The sequence below is a fragment of the Cygnus olor genome, chromosome Z, assembly GCF_009769625.2.
Source record: "Cygnus olor isolate bCygOlo1 chromosome Z, bCygOlo1.pri.v2, whole genome shotgun sequence".
Classification (NCBI taxonomy): Eukaryota; Metazoa; Chordata; class Aves; order Anseriformes; family Anatidae; genus Cygnus; species Cygnus olor.
The window spans coordinates 13,636,641-13,659,095 of NC_049198.1; the positions used below are offsets into that span (position 1 = coordinate 13,636,641).

General features: G+C 43.8%; 2 protein-coding genes across 6 annotated transcripts in view; one reads left to right on the forward strand and one right to left on the reverse strand.

The window, feature by feature from the left end:
- Positions 1-18,149, forward strand: part of EGFLAM (EGF like, fibronectin type III and laminin G domains) — an 86,514-nt gene extending 68,365 nt beyond the window's left edge. For both annotated transcript variants that reach the window (XM_040539894.1, XM_040539893.1), the window contains exons 19-23: positions 2,595-2,673; positions 3,483-3,626; positions 4,947-5,030; positions 6,027-6,130; positions 6,624-18,149. In XM_040539894.1, coding sequence (XP_040395828.1) covers positions 2,595-2,673; positions 3,483-3,626; positions 4,947-5,030; positions 6,027-6,130; positions 6,624-6,778 — 566 coding nt within the window. In that variant the 3' untranslated portion in view covers positions 6,779-18,149. The remainder of the gene's footprint in view (positions 1-2,594; positions 2,674-3,482; positions 3,627-4,946; positions 5,031-6,026; positions 6,131-6,623) is intronic.
- Positions 13,941-22,455, reverse strand: part of LIFR (LIF receptor subunit alpha) — a 56,545-nt gene continuing 48,030 nt past the window's right edge. For all 4 annotated transcript variants that reach the window (XM_040539891.1, XM_040539888.1, XM_040539889.1 and 1 more), the window contains 2 exons: positions 22,214-22,292; positions 13,941-21,595 (listed from right to left, as the gene is read on the reverse strand). In XM_040539891.1, the coding sequence (XP_040395825.1) occupies positions 20,957-21,595; positions 22,214-22,292 (718 nt within the window). In that variant the 3' untranslated portion in view covers positions 13,941-20,956. The remainder of the gene's footprint in view (positions 21,596-22,213; positions 22,293-22,455) is intronic.

Below are 22,455 nucleotides of genomic sequence, written 5' to 3' on the forward strand. Positions count from 1 at the left end.
AGGTGCAGCCACCATCCTGCTTGCTGGTGGGTGGCTGTAACCCCAGGCACAGAAAAAAAAAATAAATTGCTTGTGTGGGACTACACCTCCTTCTCCAAAATTATACATGCACTTACAAAAATTCAACTTAAATGATTCTGGTATGTGATATGAGCTATCGATTGACACCATAATGGATCATTGGCTGAGGATTTCATTAGTTTCTGCTGGCATTGTTGTGTTTTGTGTCTTCTTTCCAAGCTGTGGTGAGTGTTAAAAGTAGTTGTACTTAATTGTAACATAGAGTGGAATGGCAAATCATTGCTTTCCCTTGGGTAGAGCTGATCCATTCATAAGCCACATAAGTCACTAGTACTTGAAAACAGCTGAAAGGTTTAGTGCTGGCTGCACCTTTGTATGTTTTAAGCAGGCAAATATACATAGATGGGGTAAAACTATTGAGTGCTATTTTCATAATTGATTACAACTGCCTATACAAAAGGGAAGTGGCGTTCACATGTTTGCAGAAAGGTGGGCATGCCACTAGGTGGTCGGTAGATGGGAGATGCTTATGTTGTAGAAAAATAAAACCAGAATGTTCTTGTTTTGTTTTGTGCTGACTCACTGCAGAGTGTGGAAACTACTGCCTCAACAGTAAGTACTGCAAATGATATGAAAACTGCTCTGTCACTGTGCGCCTGTGTCTGCTCTAGCAAGCTGGATGCTGGATTTCCATTAAGTCTGGCAATTTTCTGTCAACAGTCCAAAACATTTTCTGGCATTTTATAGTACTTCCTTCAACCTTGTCCAGTCAATATTTGAAACTGCATCCAGAGCACCTGCTAAGTGCAGCATGGTGGCTGTAGCGCTGGCCCCTGCATTCGCAAAGCAGTGGGGCCAGGCAGGTGCTTTGAAGGGGTAGATGCTCCTTCAGGTCACTGCAGCTGCTCAGACTTTGCTCTTGCTTGTCATGAGAGCTTTGGTGCCTCTCCGCCAAACAGCAATGAGCAGGGAGTGAAGGTGTTTGGTACAACATCTCCCTACCGGCCCTAGTCCTTTCCAGTTGTGAAGCTCCTGCATGCATTAAGGGTACTGCTCAAATTTACCTGGTTTTCTGTGCAGCAGGTGAGGAGCACACCAAAGAGCAAGCAGAGATAAACGCACGTGAAGTGTCACTCTGCAGAGGAAATCAGTGAGAGAGAAAGGGCAAGGGCTGTGCATGGCACCAGCCCATTCCTCTGCCACAGGCAGGAGCAGCTGGGTGTTGCTGCCAGCACGGGACACGCACAGGGAGGAAAAAGGCTCTGACACCCTCTGCCTCCATCCGCTGTGGTCAGAGACTGTCCAACACAGAAAGCATCAGACTGAGGGAGCAGTGTCTGGCCAAGCCCAATGCATCTTTTGCAATCTTCCAGCAGTGCTGGCAGGCTGCGGGCTGTGGTGGTTTCTTTAGACACATTAGGCAGTTTTCCTGATTTCACTATGGATGGAAACAGACATTTGTCACTATCTAAAATTCTCACTCTTGGCACTTAAAGCTCAATTTTGTATTGCTGTTGTTGGCTGCCAGACTACAGCAATTGTTATATATCTGTGTTACAGTGAGCTCTTAAAGCCCAGCCAGACTCAGTATTGCACAAAGAGAGCAAACATCCATGCCCCGAAAAGCTTGAAATCTATATAGATGGGATTAGCTGTGGGTTGAAGGGATTAGTTCTCAATAGGAAAATAGGATGAAGTTGGCTATTTCAAGGAATTTATAAAACTGGCTTATATTAATGCAGCAGGCAGTTATGAGAGCTCAGCAGCAAGCTGTAGGATGCTCACTCGAAAGGAAATCTGCTCAGGACAGCACTTACAGGCTGCCAGCGGGTCTATGTCAACTATGTTCTGTGATTTACATTACACGTCTGAGTTAATTTGCGAATGTTTTTTCCCAGTGGGAAGCAGTACACCAGCTCTAGTGCTGGTCTCAATGCAGGCTGCACTCCCAGTGGGGACTGGGACTGCAAACTGCAGCTCTGCCAGGGGCTGTCCCTGGGGAAGGGGCTGGGGGGACACCAGTGAGGTCTGGGCAAGATATACTTATCCTGCCAGGCAGCACTGCTGTGCGTGCTGAATGCATGGGCCAACAGGCATTGCACGTGTGGCCTCTGTCCTACAGCCTTTAGAATGCTCTTGGTTGCTTTCAGTATACTTAAAATGATGAAGAGTGGCTTGGATGTCCTTCCCAGAGCTATCCTCTTCCTGCAATGCTTCCCAGAGGTGCTAGAATCACCACTGCACCATGGAGAATCAAGGAATATGAAAACAGTGATTAAAACAACAACAAAAATAAGCAGCATTTTACCAATACTTGGTGGAACAAGACATTAGGCCCATGGTATAAAGTCAGTGGTTTAAAAGTCCCCAGCTACTGCCCTTGTATTTATGTACAAACTGATGGCGCCTTTTCAGAAGCCAGTGTCAGTGAGTTCAGCTGGGTTCTAGCCACCATCAGGTACCTGTCAATGCAGGACTAAATCAATAAAACAGTCTTTTTTTTTTTTTTTTTCCCTTCTATTTCCATGTCAGCTAACACACATATTTTTTATTTTTTTTTAAATACTTTTCAGCCATTACAGAAGCAATTGAAATCCCACAGTTTATTGGTCGTAGTTACCTCATATACAATAATCCAGATATCCTCAAAAGGTAATGTATCTCCTGCGAACATAAGTGGTTGTACTGCTTCTTCACTGTTATAGTGTTGGGAGCCTCTTGCGGCAGGAAGTTGTATATTTGAGTGCTTTAAACTATTTTTGCCATAATTGTATATATTTCAGGAAATATATTTTTTTTATTCATATGCTTATGGCTTAGCTTGTTACAATAGCTAAGCATATTGTAGCCTTTGAAGAAATGGTATTCACAGCATACATCTGATACGGAGGAGGACTGGTGTGTGCTTTTGGAGAACAGAGAATGAACATACAGATCCTGTATCCTTAGTCTAAGGATTTAAACTCTTACTCTAGACTAAATTCTAGGTCCTCAAACTTCTATTTGGCTGCTCTCTAAAAGATGCCCAAATTCCAGCAAATTTTATTCCAGCAAATACCGGCCTCTATTTCAGCCACTGCTTATGGGTGGCTTCCCAAATGTCCTCACCTGCAGCTCCATACCTCTCACCTCCCAGGGCACCCAACCTACCAGATGTTCTCAAGGTCTGCTTGTTAGACTGCGTCTCCCATGAGATGGGGAGAAAAAGTATTTTCTCTTCCTTGTGTGGAATAACCTGGTGTTTGGGATTCTGGAGAACTAATTTCAATTCTACCACCCTGAAATGCTGGAAATGGGGCTGTGAACCACAGTCCCTCACAAATCAGAATGTAGGCAAATTGCTAGGAAGTATCCAGTAAGACTAAGGGACAAGAAATGCTGCATCATCTTCTAGGTTTATTTGAAAGAAGACTGTCTCAGTGCAATATTTTACTATTATTTCCTTCTTTTACATTAAACAGGGTATCAGGAGCAAGAACAAATGTGTTCATGAGGTTTAAAACCACAATGAAGGAAGGTCTTTTGATGTGGAGGGGAGACAGTCCCATGCGACCTAATAGTGATTTCATTTCTATAGGCCTTCAAGAAGGAGCATTAATATTCAGGTAAACTATCACATCTTTATTTTTATTGCGCACAGTGCACTCAGTGCTTGAAGGTGCCTCCACTGCACATCCAATGTGCTTGTCCTTTGGTGCACTGTGGGACACCTCCATCTTTTGTTTTGTTCAGTGATAAATCCAGTTCTTGTCTGGGAAAGGATACAAACTGAAGTAACATGCTGCGAACTTTACATCACTCTTCCTCTCTCCCTAACAATTCCTAAAACATCATATTTTTACTGTGATTTTGTTAAAAGTCACCCTATAAGGATAGGAGCACTGTCAGTAACTCCCCGCATTGCTTTTGCTATCTCAATTAAGTAGACCAGATGTAGGGCATCAGGTGTGTACATGGGAGCAGGACTTTCACCTTCTTAAACCCCAGAATAACTCTCCCTGTGAAACAAGACCAGCTGGCACTGGGTTTTGTTACTGCCACCACCAACACAACCACTTGTTTAAGAAACAAATAATATTATTGTCAAAAAAATAAAGCAGGGGAGTGTTGAGAAACTGAAAAACAGGCTGATCTCCTGTACTTGCTCTCCAGAATTGCTTTCACGCTTGCAGACACTTAGGCAGAATCTGTGCAACGTTGTGCATGGTGCTTTATGGGACTCGTGCCTTTTGAAAGCCATATCTTTCCTCATGATCCTGCTTCTAGGTAGCATCATCTCCGCTTTGTGAAGGTAGGCTCAGGTATCTGGAACCCAGAAATTAAGATGCCTGAAGTGTGAACCTGATGGGGACATCATGTCTGCTGAGTAATTTCATTAGCAGCAAAAAAATACTGATCTGCAAATGAACCAATGAGGTTCACGATTATCTCTGTATTTATATCGTTAGGTTTCATCCTTTCCAACATCACAGGTCTCAGCCTTCTCTGTAATGCATGCTTTATTTGACTGGTAATAGTTTATTTAGCAACCGAGTTTAGCAACCTCTCTCCCATTAGGCCAAGGGTTTGTATGTAACCAACCATCACAGCCTCCTGGCTCCGGGAAGAAATGCTATGCAGAAGCCCTCTCTGTGCTGCCTGGGCCAGTGATGATGGTACCCTCTCTGACCTGGGCAGGAAGGAGCTTTGTGTGTTCCTCCATGAGCCTGACTTTCCAAAATAAGTGCATCACCACTGGGTTTCCAAAGGAAGCTACCATTCACCTGCAAAATCTGAGCTAAAGGTGGGCTCTGGGGGCTGAGCAGATGTATGAGGCACAGAGCAATGGTGCTCAATCAGGGTGCGGTGAGACGGTCTTTGCAAGGGAGGTGGTAACACTTTACATTGTGGTTTGGCGTGTGTTGTTTCTTTTTTTTTAATTGCAGCTACAATTTAGGCAGCGGCATTGCTTCCATAGTGGTGAACGGCTCGTTCAGCGACGGCCGGTGGCACCGGGTCAAGGCCGTTCGGTAAGTGTCCCCACTTCATCCAGGGGCAGCACCGCAGAGGAGCCACCGCAGCTCCCTCTGTGCTCTTGCATCACTTCGGGGCAGAGCTGCGAGCAGCTCAGCTGCTGCAGGAGGGCACACACAGAGATCATTGTACTGGAGGTGGCGGTGCCAGCTCTGAAGGCCAGTGCAGCTCCAGGCAGGCTGCCAGCATCACGCGGGGCTGTTCCCAGGCGGTGACAGGCCATCTCTCCAGCCCATACCATGCGGGTTAACTGCATTTCTCTTTAGCATCTGCATTCTGAAATTCCCTAGTGAGCACTCCGAGGACTGGCACAAGGGCTGGAGCACAGACCGTGTATGCCTACTTTCTCTGTTTGGGGGAGGTGCAGACATCTTGCAGTGTATATGTAACTCATATTTATAACTCATTACCTCATGGGAGGCCGGCGTGCCCAGTGGGGAAAGCCCGCATCTCTCTCCTCATGAGACGTCGGTTCCCTGGAAATCACAGACTGATGTTAGCACAGTTTGTCACCAAATTCAGTGAGGAGAAAAGCCCAGCAAAGTAGCTTTTCTGTCAAAGCAGTTATTAACCATTTATGAAGTGGAAGTGGCCTAAAAGCTCTAGCAAGAAAGGGGCCATTTGAGCAGGGCACTTAAGTTTTACCTCACCTTGCCTTTTCTCACCCTTCTTGGTTAAGCTTCTGCAGTTTACTTTTTATATCACGGCTGATTTTTAAAAAGCACATCAGCACCTGCCCATCCTCCCCTAGGTGTGCAACTTACTTCTTTTCCAGTTTCTTTCTCCTCCAGAAATGTGTCCCCACCTTTGCAGGTCCGTGAAAAGAAACACCCTGAGGGGTTGGGATTGCCATAGCTTGTCACTGCCTAAAATCAGTCCCATCCTCCACCAGGCATTGAATCCCCTTGGCCTCCTGGCAGGAGGAGGAGGATGCTGCTCCTCCTACCTGGTTGTGGTCTGGATGCCTAAGAGCTGTTTGTTTTTCATTTCAGGGATGGGCAATCTGGCAAAGTAACTGTGGATGATTACGGAGCCAGGACTGGTAAATCCCCTGGAAAGATGAGGCAGCTAAACATCAATGGAGATCTCTATGTAGGTGAGTGCTCACTGTCCATGCTCAGCACCTGACTGTGTTTTTGTGCTTGCAAGGGAAGCTGCAAACCAAGGCATCCCAGCTCCATCTGACTCCAGGTGAAGGCTCCATGAAGCAGCCTCTGGTCCTCCACAACCTGGTTTCTGAGGGGAAAGGAACTGTGGTAGGAGAAGGGACCAGTACTGAGGTGCTCATTGTAATCCCCAGCAAGTAACATTAGCTGCAAACCCTGTACATTAGTGGGAGCCTGGGCAAAAGATTATCCAGTGCTTATTGCTGCTACAGTTTCTGGAATAAGTAATCAATCAGGATCCATGTTCTCTTCTGCTTGTTCCCTCTGAGTGCCCAAAAGCTGTATTTAAAAACACAGCACAACCTGTACTTTAAAATTCACCTGTGAGGTTTGCTAGGAAGCTGTGTCGCATTGTCGGGCATGCAGTGGGCTGAGCAGGAGCACATGTTGGTGAAGAGTTTCTCATCGCTGCCTTTTCCCCAGGTGGCATGAAGGAGATCGCCCTGCACACCAACAGGCAGTACCTGCGAGGGCTGGTGGGCTGCATTTCGCACCTCACGCTGTCCACCGACTACCACATCTCGCTGGTGGAGGATGCAGCTGATGGGAAGAACATTAACATGTGTGGGACCAAGTGACAAGAGAGGAGCCCCGGAGCTGAGGACCCATCCTGCGCTTGCTTGTGCAGATGAAAGCGAGCTGGCTGCTGCAGCCCTCCACAGCCGGACCATGGTCGCCATCAGAAGATGACAGAGCCAAAGGGAAACCCTGAAAAAAAGAATATTTTCCCTCTCCTTTCCTCTGCTGACCAAACCAAACTGAGTATTTTGTGTAGGAGCCGTCCCCTTTACCCGCTGCGTGTTTAGTAAGCGCTAAAGGTCGTGCGTCAGTGCAAACAGCAGAGAACTGTGTGGTGTTACGAGTAGCTCAGTGGCTGTGTTGTGGTCCATAGGTTGTCTTTTTTAATGTCAAAAAGGGCAGTCTTTAAACACCTGCATTCATTCCACCTTCTACTTTGCAATGGTACAACGACTGTATTGTGCAACAGATACAAGAGCAGGCAACGTATCTATGCATTCAAATGTATGTCCCCAAAACCGCAGTTCTTCTCACCGCTCTGATTTAGCTAAGTTATGTTTCATCCTGTGTAAATAACAGCTGCAGTGACTGGTTTCAAAATGTTGTTGTTTGTTGAGGAGGAAAGTTCTTAAAGTCTACTTTTTTACTACAAGCAACAAAAATCAACGAACCAATTTTATAGGAGTAATTTTATACTTGTATATTTTTTATAGCAGCAGCAGACCTGCTTACATGATATAACTTTTGACATTTAGGTGTACTATACAATTAGCTCTTTGCACACTTTCCTGAAAATAGCAAAGTGACCTGTGGGTTCAGTTGGTTATACAGAAGGCTCAGTGTCTGTATTATACAGTTTTGGTGGAGATATTTGTGAGTTATAACCAGTTTTAAATCTTTTTTTTTGTTGTTGTTTTGTAAATTTTGACAGTTCGAAATGTACATTATGAAGTTTTCCTGGCTTAAACAGATTAAAAGATTAGGAGGAAAAAAGTACAAACTCTTGCTGCTGTGGTATTTTAAATCACAATTTTTAATGCTGAAAAACGAGAAAAGAGATGTGCAAGAGACCTCGGTAGGTCACAGACCTCTTAAAATAAAATGTTTTCTAGGCACTGGACCAACACTTGTGCAACCTTGATTGCCAAACTGTAATTTAAGCAGGCGAAAAGAGTGCTGTTGAGACAGTAAGGAAATGATCCAGAATTTCATAGTTTAGAGATTTCTGGGTTTGTTAACTCTTTGTCTGAAGTAGAGCCATGGGCTGTCAAGGGGCAGAGGTGCCAGAGAACCACTGACTTCTGTGCCAGCATGGGCTCACTTGAATGACAACGTGCTCTGAGGACCTGATGTGGCAAAAGCAATGGGCAACAGGATCATTTGGCTGCTTTTTCACTGTGCCCAGGGTACTCCCTGGGAACCAAAACACGTTTCTGAGTCTCATCCCATCTAGAGCTGGCTTTGAACAGCTGCAGGCTGGAGTGAACAAATGGTAGGTGGTGCTAGATGTGAGCACATGTGAAATAGCTGCCAAGGAGACCACAGCCCCTCTTTTATGTTCTGGAAGGGAGACCCTGACTGCTTGGGGTAAAGATCTTGTGCTCCATGCAGACCTGGCAGCAGTGGCCAAAAAGAGATGCTAGGAGTTGTTAGAAACAGAAAGAAACAGAAAAATATATGGTGGTGCCAGCATGTAACATGTGCACCTGTGCTCCGTCCCCTGTTGAAATAGCACTGCAGAAAAACTGCAGAAGAAATAAGCAGATGGCAGATGAGCTGGAGACACACATGGCTTTTGTCCCAGGAGAAACAAAGTGTCTTTTTTTTTGGTTTGGGGAACCCCATAAGGACAGAGGTGTATGGTCATGAATGTATGGTGTATGTGTGGTCGGAAAAAAGCAGGATAATGTATGCATTAAGTGTCACTGAAGTACATGGCCAGGACATGGCTTTAAACTGGAGGTAAGTGGAATTTGATGCTGTTGGATATAAACAGGATAAGTGCTAGGAATTAGAAATGGGGTAAAAATGAAAAACTGTGGAGGCTTGCTGGCTGCTGGAGAGGAAAGAGTTGTGTTTTATGTGCACGTGGGTTTTCCCAAGCAGCAAAGACCTGACCCATTCCAACACAAGGCAAAGAGATCTGGCCAGCCAGACCCCTTGTCCTCGGGACCACTGTGATGCCGGTGACAGGGACAGCGCCAGTCCCAAAACTGCATCACTCCCTGCTCTGTCAAGTGAGCCTCTCCATTTCCATCCTTTCATTTCTGTTGCAGGGTTTGGAGAGCAGTTCCAAGGCAAACACCTGGTGGGAGAGATCTCTATTTTAAGATTTACTGCAGTGTAGCTGATGTTTTGGTACAAGGCAATATTTCTCCAGAACAAAAGCTACTCTTTGAAATGCAGGGAGGGGGGCAGCTGGTAGGAAATACCTCTGTTGTTGTTGTGGAAAAGGAAAAGCAGCAAGCTGCAGCTCTGCAAACGCCTCTTCCCAAATGTGTGTATCACCGCACGGGAATTTGGTGCTGGCGGCATCGCCCCGCCGCAGCGCAGGCTGAGCATGAGTGACACAGCTGCACAGCGCCGGCGGGGGGCGAATAGCAAGGATGGTGTGAGGCTTGATTCCTTCAAAAAGAAAAAAAGAAAAAAAAAAAAGTAGTGTTTTCTGGGACTTTTTAGAGAGAGCCTGAGAAAATTCCAGATGGGGAGCATCCCTGCACGTGCATTTGTGGTTTCCCTGGCAAAGTTTGGCCATGCCCCCAGGCTTCCAGCACTCGGCAGGCTGGGCAGAACACTGGTGCCAGGAGCTCAGGAGCATCTGACCAGGTACAGAGGCTCAGCCACCCCTGGAACCAGGCTAGGGCAGGAGAGGGGAAAAGGGGAGGCTGCATGGCAGAGCACTTAGTCATTTTCCCAGGAACTGGCCTTGGATGTGTTGCTTGCTCGCCAACGTTCTTTATTAACCTTATTATTTATCACCCAGTATATATCTGAGATTCAGTGCAACCCTGGCACTGCAGCAGGATGCACTCACACCCATTGACAGTCCTGTGTCCTTTTGCTGCAAGTGACTGGTTTTTCTGGAGTGAACTGCAGGGTATGGAGACTGCCCACCACATGGTCACCATTTCCAACCTCTGGCAGGACTTTCTGATGGGTCAAAAAACAGGCTTTTGAATTTGTGGCAACTTCAAGGGCTTTTGTACATGTACGATAGTTCCAGAAGCCCTTGGAGCTGGTTTGTAGCTCTTTGGTGGATTTTGTCACTACTGGGTCCTGCTTTACATTTCAAATCCCCATGGCAGAGGTGGCATCCAGGAGACAGCTGTCCATGCCTGGGCCCTGCTGTGCCCAGTCCCCCTGCAGTGACCTGTGAGGCAAGTGGTGGCTCTGTGTGCTTCTGAGAGGTAGGCAAGGAGCAGACGGTTTAAAAAAAAAACAAAACAAAAAAACAAGAAATCTACAGAAGAGTGAAGAGACATGGAAATGCAGCTTGTATCCCTAAGTCCTCGTGCCTCTCTTTGTAATGCAATCCGTTTCCTAAATCTCAACTCTTAGTTTTCTTCTTGATTTTCCACATTTATCCTGGAAAAAAAACCCACCTTTCTATTGGTAAACACCCTGCTTGGTGCCAGCCTTGGATGGGATAAAGCAGGCTCTGGGCTGTGCCTTGGAACACATGGGGCATTCAGGAGAAAAGGGATGGTGGTGGCAGGAGGAAAGGACGCCCACCAGTCACTGACTGTTTTTGGGAGCTGCTCCCTGCCTTTCCTTCCCACAGGGCAGCATGCCTCGCTGTGACCCAGCCCGAGCCACCTCCCCAGGGTCCAGCTGCTTCAGCAGAAAGGCCTGCTGAGGTCAAGGACAAAGTCTGCTAAGGACAGGGTAGTCAAATTTTTGTGGTAGGCAAAGCCTTGCCTTGGTGGTGGTGTGTCCTGGGCAGTCAAATTGAGGGGCCCGGAGCTCTTCTCCCCCCAGCTTGGCCCTGAGGCGAAGAGGAGGAGGGGACTGCTAAAGTTACGCTTTTCATTACCCAGGCTTTGCTTTTGGGAAAACACTTTAAAACATTGGATTAAAAACGCAGCCGTGGTTTACTCACGGAGATCAGCAGCCCCATCCTATCAGCCGGACACTTCTGTCTGTCAGCAGTTTACTTCAGGGGCGGAGGGGGGGGCAGGCCTCCCACTCGCTCCCATTTTCCTGTGGTTTGAGTCACTGCGGGTGCCCTCGGTCCCCACGGAGGGGCGAGGACGTAGCTGCCACCCCCGTGCTCAGGCTCACCGGTGAGTAAGCGGCAGCGGTGCCAGGGCCTGCTGCTCCCAGCGGCCTGCAGGCAACGGCCCTCAGCTGTGTCCCCGAGCAGGCTGGGGTGGGCCCTGCGCTGGCTGTGGTGTGTGAAATGATATAAAAGATCACCTCTTCAAGTCCCTTTTTCACCCCCCTCAGCTCTGCCAGCCCCAACTCATCTTTGCCCACTCATAAAACCCCACCATGGAGAGTGCCTGGCAGCGTTGCAGGCCTATTATCCCCATTTCACTTGTATTTCCCCTCACTGTTGGAGCATTATTCTTTGTTTATTGTGCACAGGACAAAGACAACGTTGTTCCTCTCCTCCCCATGTCTTTTTTAAGCTTCCTTCACTCTTCCTGTCTGAGGAAAAAGTGGTGCCGTTCTCTCAATGCCAGCCCCACCGGCTGCGTTTTCCAGCACTGCACATGGTGGCGAAACACCAGGAGTGGGAAGCGGGGATGTCACAAGGGTCACTGTGGGGCTGGCGGCCACAAGACCTTGGGTTTGAGGACCGGGTAGAAGAAACAGGACAGCAGAAGTTCAGGCTGGCTTGCAAGACAGTGGCTTTCAACCTTTTTGTTTGTATTGCAGATCCTTAAATATTTTCCAGTGGCAACAGCGGCAACTTTTGTTGTCACTTTTTGTGGACACAGAAGAGTTTCCCTCAATTTTCCCATCTTTTGAAGACACCGAGAGGTAATATTTAAAATTTTCTTCACGATTTCTATTACTTCCACTTTTTTCCCCTCACTACATCTTTTAATTTTGGCATCAACAAAGCCAAATTCAAAATGAAATCACCAATTCATCATCCAGCTTTCATTCAAACAAGCAGAATACAGTTGCTTTTTTTTTTAGTACTAATGAATGACTTGTACACATGGACTCTTGCCTTTATTCATGTGTTGAGAATAACTTTTTGCAACAGGAAATGCAGGGAAACACTGGATGCTACTGCTATAGGCCGTGATGTGTTAGGAGCAGCTAGTGCTGACAGCAAGCAGGAAATATAGTTAGGCAAAAGAATATGATACATATGGGAATGAGGACAGGAAATAATGACATCTTGAGTCCCTCTCTGTACCCATGTCCTCATGGTGAAGAATGGACCATCCCAACTCTCCATCACTACCCAACCTTCAAACTTGGTCAGTGTATTGTTACAGCACAAATCATATTCTTCTGAAGGCCCTAACACTATATGAAACTCAGAATATTCCTGGCTCTGTGATTTTTAATTATTTTTTAAAAGTGCCTGTATTCATAGTTCCCAAGTAGCTCATAAAGTGTGAAATGCACTCAAAATGAAAAGCTCAAGCTCACAGCTGGCTTGAGATATTTTCTCCATAGTGGCTGTAAATGTAGCCCAACAGGATATTGTTAGTAACTGATATCTGTACTGGCTTCATGACTAGAAAACAAACACAACGCTGGAGGTGAACTCTCACACAGAGAAGGCATGTTATATGCACAGTAAGGAGCATTGCTGGGCTGTTTGCCACATTGGAGCTCCCTGTAATGGGGCGGAGGTGGTGGGGGCTGTGAGGAGGACAGAGACCACCTTGTGTCTTCAAGGGCCAATGCTCTCAGCCGCTCTTCCAAATTGCCTCAGTAGCGGTAGAGCTCAGCCCAGGCTAGCTGGTCTGCGTCCTTCATGTACTTGGCTCAGCTCTGGCCCTGCAAAGAAACCCACTACTTCCATGTTCCTCTGGTGCTGCAGTTCCATGGCTACCTCAGCGTGAATGGATGGTGAGCCCCAGCTGTCCAAGCTGTGCTAAGAACCAAACAGACTTAGTCTGGTTTTGCCAAGGTTTGAATGTCCTGTGTCTGAACAACTGCTGAACTGTTTGGAATTATTGCAAAGCTATCACCCCTTTGCTTCTTTTAATCCCGAGGCCATAGGGTCAGATGATGGAATGAGACCTGTCTTGCTCTCATCCCTGGTATTCCTCCATTGGCCAAAGCAGTTGCAGGGCTTTGGAGCAGCTTAGGGATTTCACCTTTAGAACAATCAAAACCTTTCCTCATCTCCACATCTCTGTTGTTGCAGTCATTGTACTGATTAAAGGACTTAGTCCCCTTGGTCCCTTACCTGCCCACCATTGTGTGGAGCTCACACATCCTAGACAGTTTATGTCACATCAACAACCTGCACCAGCCATCTACTATGGCAAAGACAACAAATTGACTCTCCAACTTTGCCTCAGCAGGGCTGCCATGCAGCCATGGCTTTTTATGATGTGCTGTGTTATGGCACTTGTCTGTCTGCACGCTGCTAAGCCAGTGGGTCACTCATGGTTCAGATGCTGTGGTTAAATGAGCCACAAGATTCCTTGACTGTTGCTAGTTGCAAAGTGCTGTAACATAAATAGCTTTCAACATAAAGCCCACGTTACAGACACCATAGAAGCTGATCATCTCACCGTGAGAAAGTGTCCTATATCAACCAAACCAATCCCATGGTGTGCAGCTTGGACCCCTTCTTCCTGCATCGCTACATGCTGCAGATAAGAATGGCTGCCATGCAAAGCCATCCACCACAGAGAGCTCTGGCTGGTCATTTCTTCAAGTCTTCAGCCCAAGCCTGCAGGGAAATCATGGCTCAGCCCCCCTCACCCCGTTGTCTTAGAACCACGTGCCAAGGACACGGGTAAGGAAAGTGCCCTTCTTCTTCTTGTCACATTGCATGACATGAACCAGGAGGACTTCAGTGAACCATGAACATATGCACTACAAAATGCCGTGCTTAGGAGAAGCTGCTCAGAGAGTACTTGTGTTACTCTGCCGATCAAGAAGCCAAGGCTGTGCTTGCCAGATCCTGTGGTTATTTACACTGGCACAAAGTTAAAATATCTCTGTTTATGCTACAGCATGAGCAGAATTTACTTCTTACTTAAAAATAAACATGCAAGCAAGAAATATCAAAACATGTAAGAGTGTAAGAAAATATATTTATTAAATTCCATGGCAATACTATGGTAAAATTGTTAAATACATGCGTATTTTTAGACACACAAGCAATACAACAGGAGTTACAACAGCCAAGCAAACTAGGCTTAAAATGTATGCAAAGTTGGTATCTTAGTGTTAGGTTAGTCTTACATGTCATCTGCCCCACTGGAATATTATTTCCCCAACACAGTCCCATGCTTCCATTTTCAAACATGCATTTGTTTAATTGCTTAGCTAACAGATTTTCTTGTTGATACATGTTGTTGAATCACTATTCCACTTGGTATGCTACAACTTCATTAAAGTGCATTGTGATGATTTTGTTTAAATCATAAAATACATCTTTTTTTCCGTAACAGATCTGGAAGCTGGAAAACTTCGGTATCATTCAGCAACAGAAATATGTTAAATGACATTAGGTTTAGTGTGTTAGGTTGGCTATTTTGTCGGTTTGATTTATTGATTTATTCTCAGGACTAATTTCTATAGATGACCATTTCAAATTGGGAAACATTTTCACTAGTATTCAACAAAAGTCCATTAAAATCTTTGTAAAAACATAACATAAAAACATCTCTAAACAAATTACTTATGCTGTAAAAAATATGGTATAAAAAGAGTTAAAAAACCATTGAACCTGTTCACAGTATATATTTTGAAAGTTACAGCATTATAGTACAACTGTTTTTTTTCTTCAGGTGACCTGCATGACTTCACTAGCTCCACTGCTTTGTGTACCACACCCTGACCAAAGTTCAAACTATCTTTACCTTCAAGTAGGGTTTCAGATGAGAGGTAATTCAGTTATCTTCCGTTTTGGCCATTCCCTGCTTTACAAATGTTTCTGAAAGGCTATGAAGTATATGGTGCTGTTCATCCTAAGCCATTCTTAAAATCACATTAAGGAAACACTGTTGCAGTGAAATTCAAGAATTGTTTTTTATTTGTATTACTACTAAAAAGTGTGAGACCTTACCAGTGTCTGTTTTACTTTGCCCTATTTGAGCTTTTTGAGTTTAGCTCAGCACAAATAAGGAAAATGAAAACATTTCAGTTTTTACATAGTCTCTGGTTAAACTTTACTCTCTGGGTACTATGGTTTTCACATTAGACCAAAGTGAGTTGCAAAGGTACTGAAACGTGTGGCAGGCTCATGGAAGCTGTGCATCTATTTCCACTGCAGCTTGCTTTCAGGTAACTCCATCTGAAGTGCAGCTTTGGGACTGTCCAAAATCCTACCTCGAGATACCATCAGGTAACACATTAAGAAATAAGGATGGCTTCTGCTCTGGCTCACGACAGAGTCACCCAGGCACAAGGGCAGGATGAGTCTGGTAAGGGATTAACACCATCCCTCACAGAGCATCCTGCTCACAGGCCAGCTCACCTGCAGTTGAAAGCTCAGCCCCCAACATCTGAAATACAAATATTCTCTGAAGACTTTTTTTTGTTGAAAAAGAGAAAGAACTTAATAGACATTTTTTTTTTGTGGGGAAAAAGCATTGTTAAGCACCCTGGGACAACTTGTAAAGTTACAGAAAACCCTGCCAATATCATCTGAGGTTTGTTTGCATAACATGCAAAAAGGAAATAAACACTGGCTATCTTAGAAACACTGGGGAAAATCCAGAGTTATATAAATAGGAGAGGAGGGGAAAGAAAATTGTTATGGAAGAAACTGTTTTCCAGCTTCTAAGAAGGCATTTACAAATTTAAGACAGGCCTAAGCATGAGGAAATGAGCTTTTAAACACTCCAATGTTTCTGAATCTCAGTATCTGGCATTTGGGGTCTGGGACTGTGTTCCCAGGCTTGCTAAGGACAAGTCAATGAAGAAGCCAACAATGAATCCTTAGAACTGCAGACATTGTCTCTGAACATCAGCCAGACAGGTCACCGTTAAATGCACGGCAGCACAAACTCCATGTAGGATGATAGGAGGAGTGCAGATGGCAACCATTTCCTCTAGGCGAAAATGCACCTCCGAAGGCATATATTTATTCAAGTACAGGGCTCAAAAAAACATGCTTTGGGAACTGTAAGCCAACTTCTTCTGCAATACGCACCTAGTTACACAATGCTGCAAGCACGTATTTGCCTAAGGAGTTAGGACCTTACTTAGTGTTAAAAATACTAATGTCATTTGATCTGAGGTCTTCATCAAAGTCGTGGCAGAGCAGAGGATGCTATTTACATGGGAAGCTCTTGATATATTTATGGTACAGAACCTTGTTAGCAATCTGATTCTTTAAATACTACCCATATTTTTCCTATGCATTTCAAATTCTTTTAATATATTTCTATCTACTCATAGGTACAAATATTCTATTTACAAAGAAACAATTGTCTAAAAATAGACCACACAATTTCTCATTGCCTCTTAATAGTGATATCCAACCACCTCCCTCCAGCGCATCCACTTGCCTTCATTTTTGCTACAGTTCACGGTCAACTGAGTGTCCAGGAGGACAGCATAAGAGGGAACCCCACAGTCCTCCGCTTCAACTTTACAGAGTTGAACTTATCAAAAAGGGAGGGGAAAGGGGGAGAGAAGGAGAGGAAAAGGGAGAAGGAGAAAGAGAGGGAGAGGAGGCTTGAATGTGCCTCTTCAGAGCAGCTTGAAACTCGAGCTTAGCAGGAGCACTCTGCTGCCTGCCCTGTGCCCAGCAAAGGAAAGCTCTGGTCCCCCACATAAACCAAAGATGAAGAAACACATTACACTTGCCAGTTGTGCCGTGACAGACAACACGACCACTGGTTCCCTTTGGAAACAGCTTACCCATGAAAGCAGCAGCTATGGATAACAGAGACACCTACAACAGCAAATGTCAGTGATTAGGTCCTAAGTCTGCGTATGCAGCCACCACACAGCAGGGAAGATAATTCACTGCCTGCCCATAATATTAGCTTACTATTTTGTTGAAATATTAACTAGTAGTTCTGTGAGGTATATCACATTCAAATCTACAACTCCCAAATTTAAGACACAAAACCAAGATCCCAGATCAGCCCCTGCATGTCAGTCAGAACAGCAAAAATAACCAACACGTCAAATAGGAGAGTGCATGATATTATATCAAACATGACCATTGTTCCATGCATGAAGTGAACAGTACAAAAAACCATTACAAAACCCAAACCCAGCTGTCACATTTGACAGGCATGGCTCAAAACAAAAAAACAGCAGCACTGATGATTCACTTTGGAAAGAAATTGTTTGACATTGGCACCCTGCATCTCTGAACACTGATCCAGCCAAAGGACTGAAACATTGAGTTAGGAGTAACAGTGTTTTGGACACAATCTCTACTGCTCGTATCCCTTCTGGAAGTTTTCTCTCTTTTTTTTCCCTTTCCTTCTTTTTATTAAAAAAAGAGAAAAGAACTATCTATTCTTTTAGAAAAAAAAAGCAAAAATTTAAAAGGACTAAAACAAAATAGATGTTCAATAAAGGAGTAAGATCTTTCAGAAAATTACTGTTATGAAATACAGTACTTCAAGATTCCTAATACATTTTTTCAAGTCAAGGGGAAGGAATTCTACTCACGTCTAATTTGACAGAAGAGGCTCACTGGGAAGTCCAAAGGCACTAGTACGAGGAGTCTGATCCCCTTAAAGCCAAAAGTTTTAGTCTTACAATTGATATCAGTACATCTAGAAGCTAAACAGCACCACACTTTGAAAGTGAATTTGGTATGGAAGACATTCTTAAAGATGCTTCACTGGTTTAACATGTCACTCAGGCTCAAAAAGTAAGTCTGTGCCCTGACAGTCCTTGTCACTCATTATTACTACTACATGCACCTAAGGGTGTCTTCACCTGGTTACTAAATTAGCACACATACTCTCCCCACCCATCTAGTGCATGGATTTGCTGCAGAAGATTTAAGACAGGCGTTTGAAAGGAGTCCTCACTGCTAGCACTGAATAGGCTCAATAGGAACCACATAGTGAAAGCAACTGACCTTTCTAGTGCTGGAACGAAGACTGCTCACTGGTTCATAACCATTAAGCAACAGTAATCAATGCTACATATGCTGTGCAAGCCTGCGTCTCTCCCCTGTTTGCCCCACTATAGTGCTACTGATACACGATTAAGGATTTGGTAAGCCATTGATATTAACAGGACTCTTCTGCCCTACATCCTGGAAGTCAGAACCCCAGACAAATAAAACAGATATTCAAAGTTTAAAAAAAATTAAAAATGGCAGTGACAGATAATTACATTAGAGTGCCTTGATAGCACTGAGGCAGACCCTACCTTTGGGGAACTTTCCACCAGCTCAGAAACGAAGCAATTGAAAATGCTTTTGGCTTCACTGAAAAGGAAGAGCAGTGTGAAGGAAAACCTGAATACGTGATAGTTGTGTTCAACTGATTCTTCCTAAGAGCACTGTGCAGGGTGTTAGGCTGCTTTCTGTGACCTCTGAGTGTTCTCTGCATTCACCCTGATTTTTAGTCTGCTGAGTTAAAATCTGCCAGTACTCCCAAACTGCAGTTTGGTGTTACTTCTTTCAATATACAGCCATAAGAAAGCACTGTAGTTCTACTAGATCAGAGTTTTCTTTTTTCCTGCGAATCACCATACAAGAGTAATTGCTCCTCTGCACTGAGAAACGGCTCCATTAAACAGAAACACAACAAACCACTACCCATGCACTCTGTTCTGGACATCTTCTGCTTTCAATTAAAAGCATATGGCAGCACAATCTAAAATTCATCTTAGGAGATAAATACATTAAGAAAAATCTGCCTTAGTGAAAAGAAATCAGCTTTAAATGAAGCCTTGTGAGCTTTGGAATAGAAAGAAAACATGGTTAGTATTAGGATACAGCCACTGCCCAGCTATCAAGCACAAAGAGCAGAACTGCTTCCTTTTTTGTATTATTTTAGTGTTCTGAATAATAGGCAGTAATAGGTTAGGCATGAAACTTTCTCTTGCAGGGATGCCTGGTGACAGATGGACACCAGCTATTCACACTGCCTTTCTTTTCACTTGCAGCTCTGTTAATTCCAAGATTCATCCTCAAAAGCAGAATCCTATCTGCACTTTCAGTTCTTTCAGGCAGACTGATCTGGTTTTACTGTCTTCACATTTCACTCTTCCAGAAGGCCTGCACAGGCTGTTGTTACTGATGATGATTTGGAAGCTATTTAGTGTTTTGCCTTTCTGTCCGTCTTGAAATCCCTCTGTATTTTCATTCTACAGAGATGGCAGAGACTTTCCAATATCTGAAACCACACCACCCCTTGCTGTGACTAGGTTTAACCTAATGCTTGGTTTTATTTTGATGGCCAGATAACGTGGTTTTGTAGACTGAACACCTGTTAAGCTAGCCATCCTCCTGGTCTGCTCACACACCTTTACAACTACCAGCTTAGCCAATTCAACCTCTTTATTTGGTTTGGAATCTCATTTAGAAATCCACTCATCTTGTTTATTCCAAAAGCCACAATCTAGTTCAGGAAATCAAAATTTAAAAAAAAAAATAAAATGTTTGGTTAGGACTGTATGGAGACCCTTTCTGATCAAGCATTTAAACATTTGATCTCTCATCACTGTGTTTTACTTATTGTAAAGCAATAAGGAACAGGTAAATTAGAAAGCACTTTGTCTTGTAAGCTAGTGAAACTCATAGCATGCCACAGTCTTAAGTTTACAAAGTGAAATGTTACAATTACAGCTGCCTTATAGATGCATATGCGAAAACAAAAATTTTCAAAGATGATTGTTCTGAACACTTCTTTAAGCACACAAATTTACATCATTTAAGCTATCTTTGCTTCACATGTCTGGTAAAGGAGAGGTAGAAGTAGTGGCACTAAAACCTCTTTGGGTTTCTCCATGCCACTGGAGCAATCCCACTTTGTACTCCTAGATAAGATTTGTAGAGAAGGTCCTGTTGTATAGACACTGTGGAGAACAGCCAGGCAGCAGGTGGCAAAGCTAATGCAATAAAGACCATCCAAAGAGCAATTTGTTCTCAAGGAGCTATAGTACTACCTCTAATGTCTGGTGTCAAACTGCTTGGACAACTAGTGTTAGTGGACAGACTTCCCCATGGCTTACATTACTGCACAGTCCAAAGACTGCTGAATACTGTGGGGGAATGGAGTATTGTACCACTTTGAGGCAGGAGATCTGGAGCTGAAACTATAAAATACAAAATGCATTAGTGCAATACATTAGGAAACATTAATTCCTTAACCCAAGGATAGAAAAAATATAGAGCATTCAAAGTTTTTTTTTTAAAAAAAAAAGTTTAAAACTTCATGCAGTTCTTGCTGAGGTTTAAATCAGTGTTACACTTTTTTCCCAAGTTTGTACCCCTGAGTCAAACATTGAATAAACATACAGTAGGTACAGAAACTAGTGTCTAGTTAAAAAGCAACAGATTTGAAAAGCCATTGCTTCAGAAGTGTTAAGCAGTGACAATACCCTTTTGTACGGGAGAAAAAAAAAGTAGCACTTTGACTTGTTCTTAGTTTATCACTAGGTGAAAGATCTCAAGAGTTTCCAACCATATCCTTTCCATGCATTAGGCTGAGGTTTGTGATAAATGAAACCCTCAAGTGAGTAAATCTGTTTGGGATACACTATTTGAGTATGCACGGTTGAGAACAACTACAACAAAGCAAAGCAATCTTTCCAAGTTATAAGTTGTATGAAACCATATTGATCTTGGAACACTATGTGACGGTAGGCAGAGTTCTTTGACTACATTTATCAGGAGATCTAAACTCAATACCCCCTATATCCAATATACTTTACTAGAGTAATAACTAAATTGCTATAACTTTGGCCACTTAGCCTCTGTTAAAATGGAACATCAACACTTTCACTAACTTAAACACGATAACATTCAGCTTACTAGAACCTCTGCTGACTGTCTCCAAGAATAATGCATGCTCTTTGCACTTTTCTTCCTCCTTTCTTTACAACATCAGGAATAAGAGCTTATTTAGAAGGCAGGTTCAGGTGCAATGTGGACTCACTTAATCATTTGGTTTGTTCTGAAAGAAGTGTGTAAAGGACCATCCTATGTTATTGGGTTTGGGAGAATCTTCATCATCTTTTGGGGGAAGCAGAAACTGTCGGGAATTAATAGAGCACGGACTCCCAAAAGATGCATTTTCATTGTTGCTTTCAACTGATCCAGGAGAGTCTGGAGTGTCCATGTTCCAGGCATTTGTGTTTGCTTGAGGTCTGTAACCTGCAGTTTTATCTGATTCTTCCTCTGCAGGTGAGCGACCCTCTATTTTCAGAGCACTGATAGGCAGCTGCATTTGTGGCTTATAGCCTGCTGTAGTCACTAAGTCTATTTCTGACTCCTCCTCTGGCTTAATTTGAGGCTGATACATTGACTGGATGTCAATGTAAACCACCTGAGATGACCCCACAGATTCATCCATAGGGGGATTTGAGATTTCCTCTTCAATGATAGGGGGGCAGTAAGACACTACCACATGATTTTCTGTTTCTGAGTCAGATCCATCTTCAGGTACAACAGTGTCTGCTGCCGGGGACATCATCTCTGTATCTTCAATCTTGGGAACTGCAGACCGTGTTTCCACCACTTCAACACTATTGGGTGTACAGGGGTTCATTTCCAGTGTTTTTAGAGTCTTATTTCCCTGAAGTAAGAAAAAGGAGAAGGGGGAGAGACTAAACCAAAAGACCTGGACATCCGGAAAGCAACAGCTTGCCCACATTAAACCAGTATGCTGGCTTGTGGCTTGCATTCATTCCATTGCCATTAGTACAATATTAAAAAAAGTGTTTTAATTCTCATTTTCTGGCTCATCACAAATTCCTGTTCATGTTAAAGCATTTCAGCCAAGTTAAAGAGACTCCAGATCTTGCAGTAAGTGTTTGAGAACCATTTCCCCAAATCTCAGCTATGTATAATCCATTCCAGAAGGTTCTTTAAATGTTACACTCAGTTCCAACTATGGTGCCTACCAGAAGGTTGGAGATGTGGCACATAGACTTTCCACTTCTAACACTGTGACAAAAATAACAACTAACGGAGTAATGTACCCATCTACTGAGACTTCCCATTAGTGTGGCAGGACAGGAATACATTATAGTTCCAGACACAGCCTGACAGAAGTCGTGCAGTGTCTTGCCCTGCTCTCCTCTGCCACAGAGTTATTTTACAACTGGAGCAGAAGACTCAAAACTTGCAAAAGTCTTCTTTACTCACAATACCTCTTAGAAGTTTAAAATGCTAGATTTAAAATCAGGTTTACCTCACAGATGTTCTTCTGAAACTGCAGTGCCTTACTGTTCTCAGGATTCGGGATCTCTGGATAAAATGTTTCTTTAATCCTTTAAGGAGGAAAGAAAGAACTTTTAAGTTACCAAGCCCTGAAACAGACTGCCAATACACTGAAGGGGTCAGGACATTTCCCTTTAATTCAGAATACTGAAGATATCTGGCATAAAAATTTAGTGTGTTATACTTTCACTGAGTATTTAATGGAAAGAACAG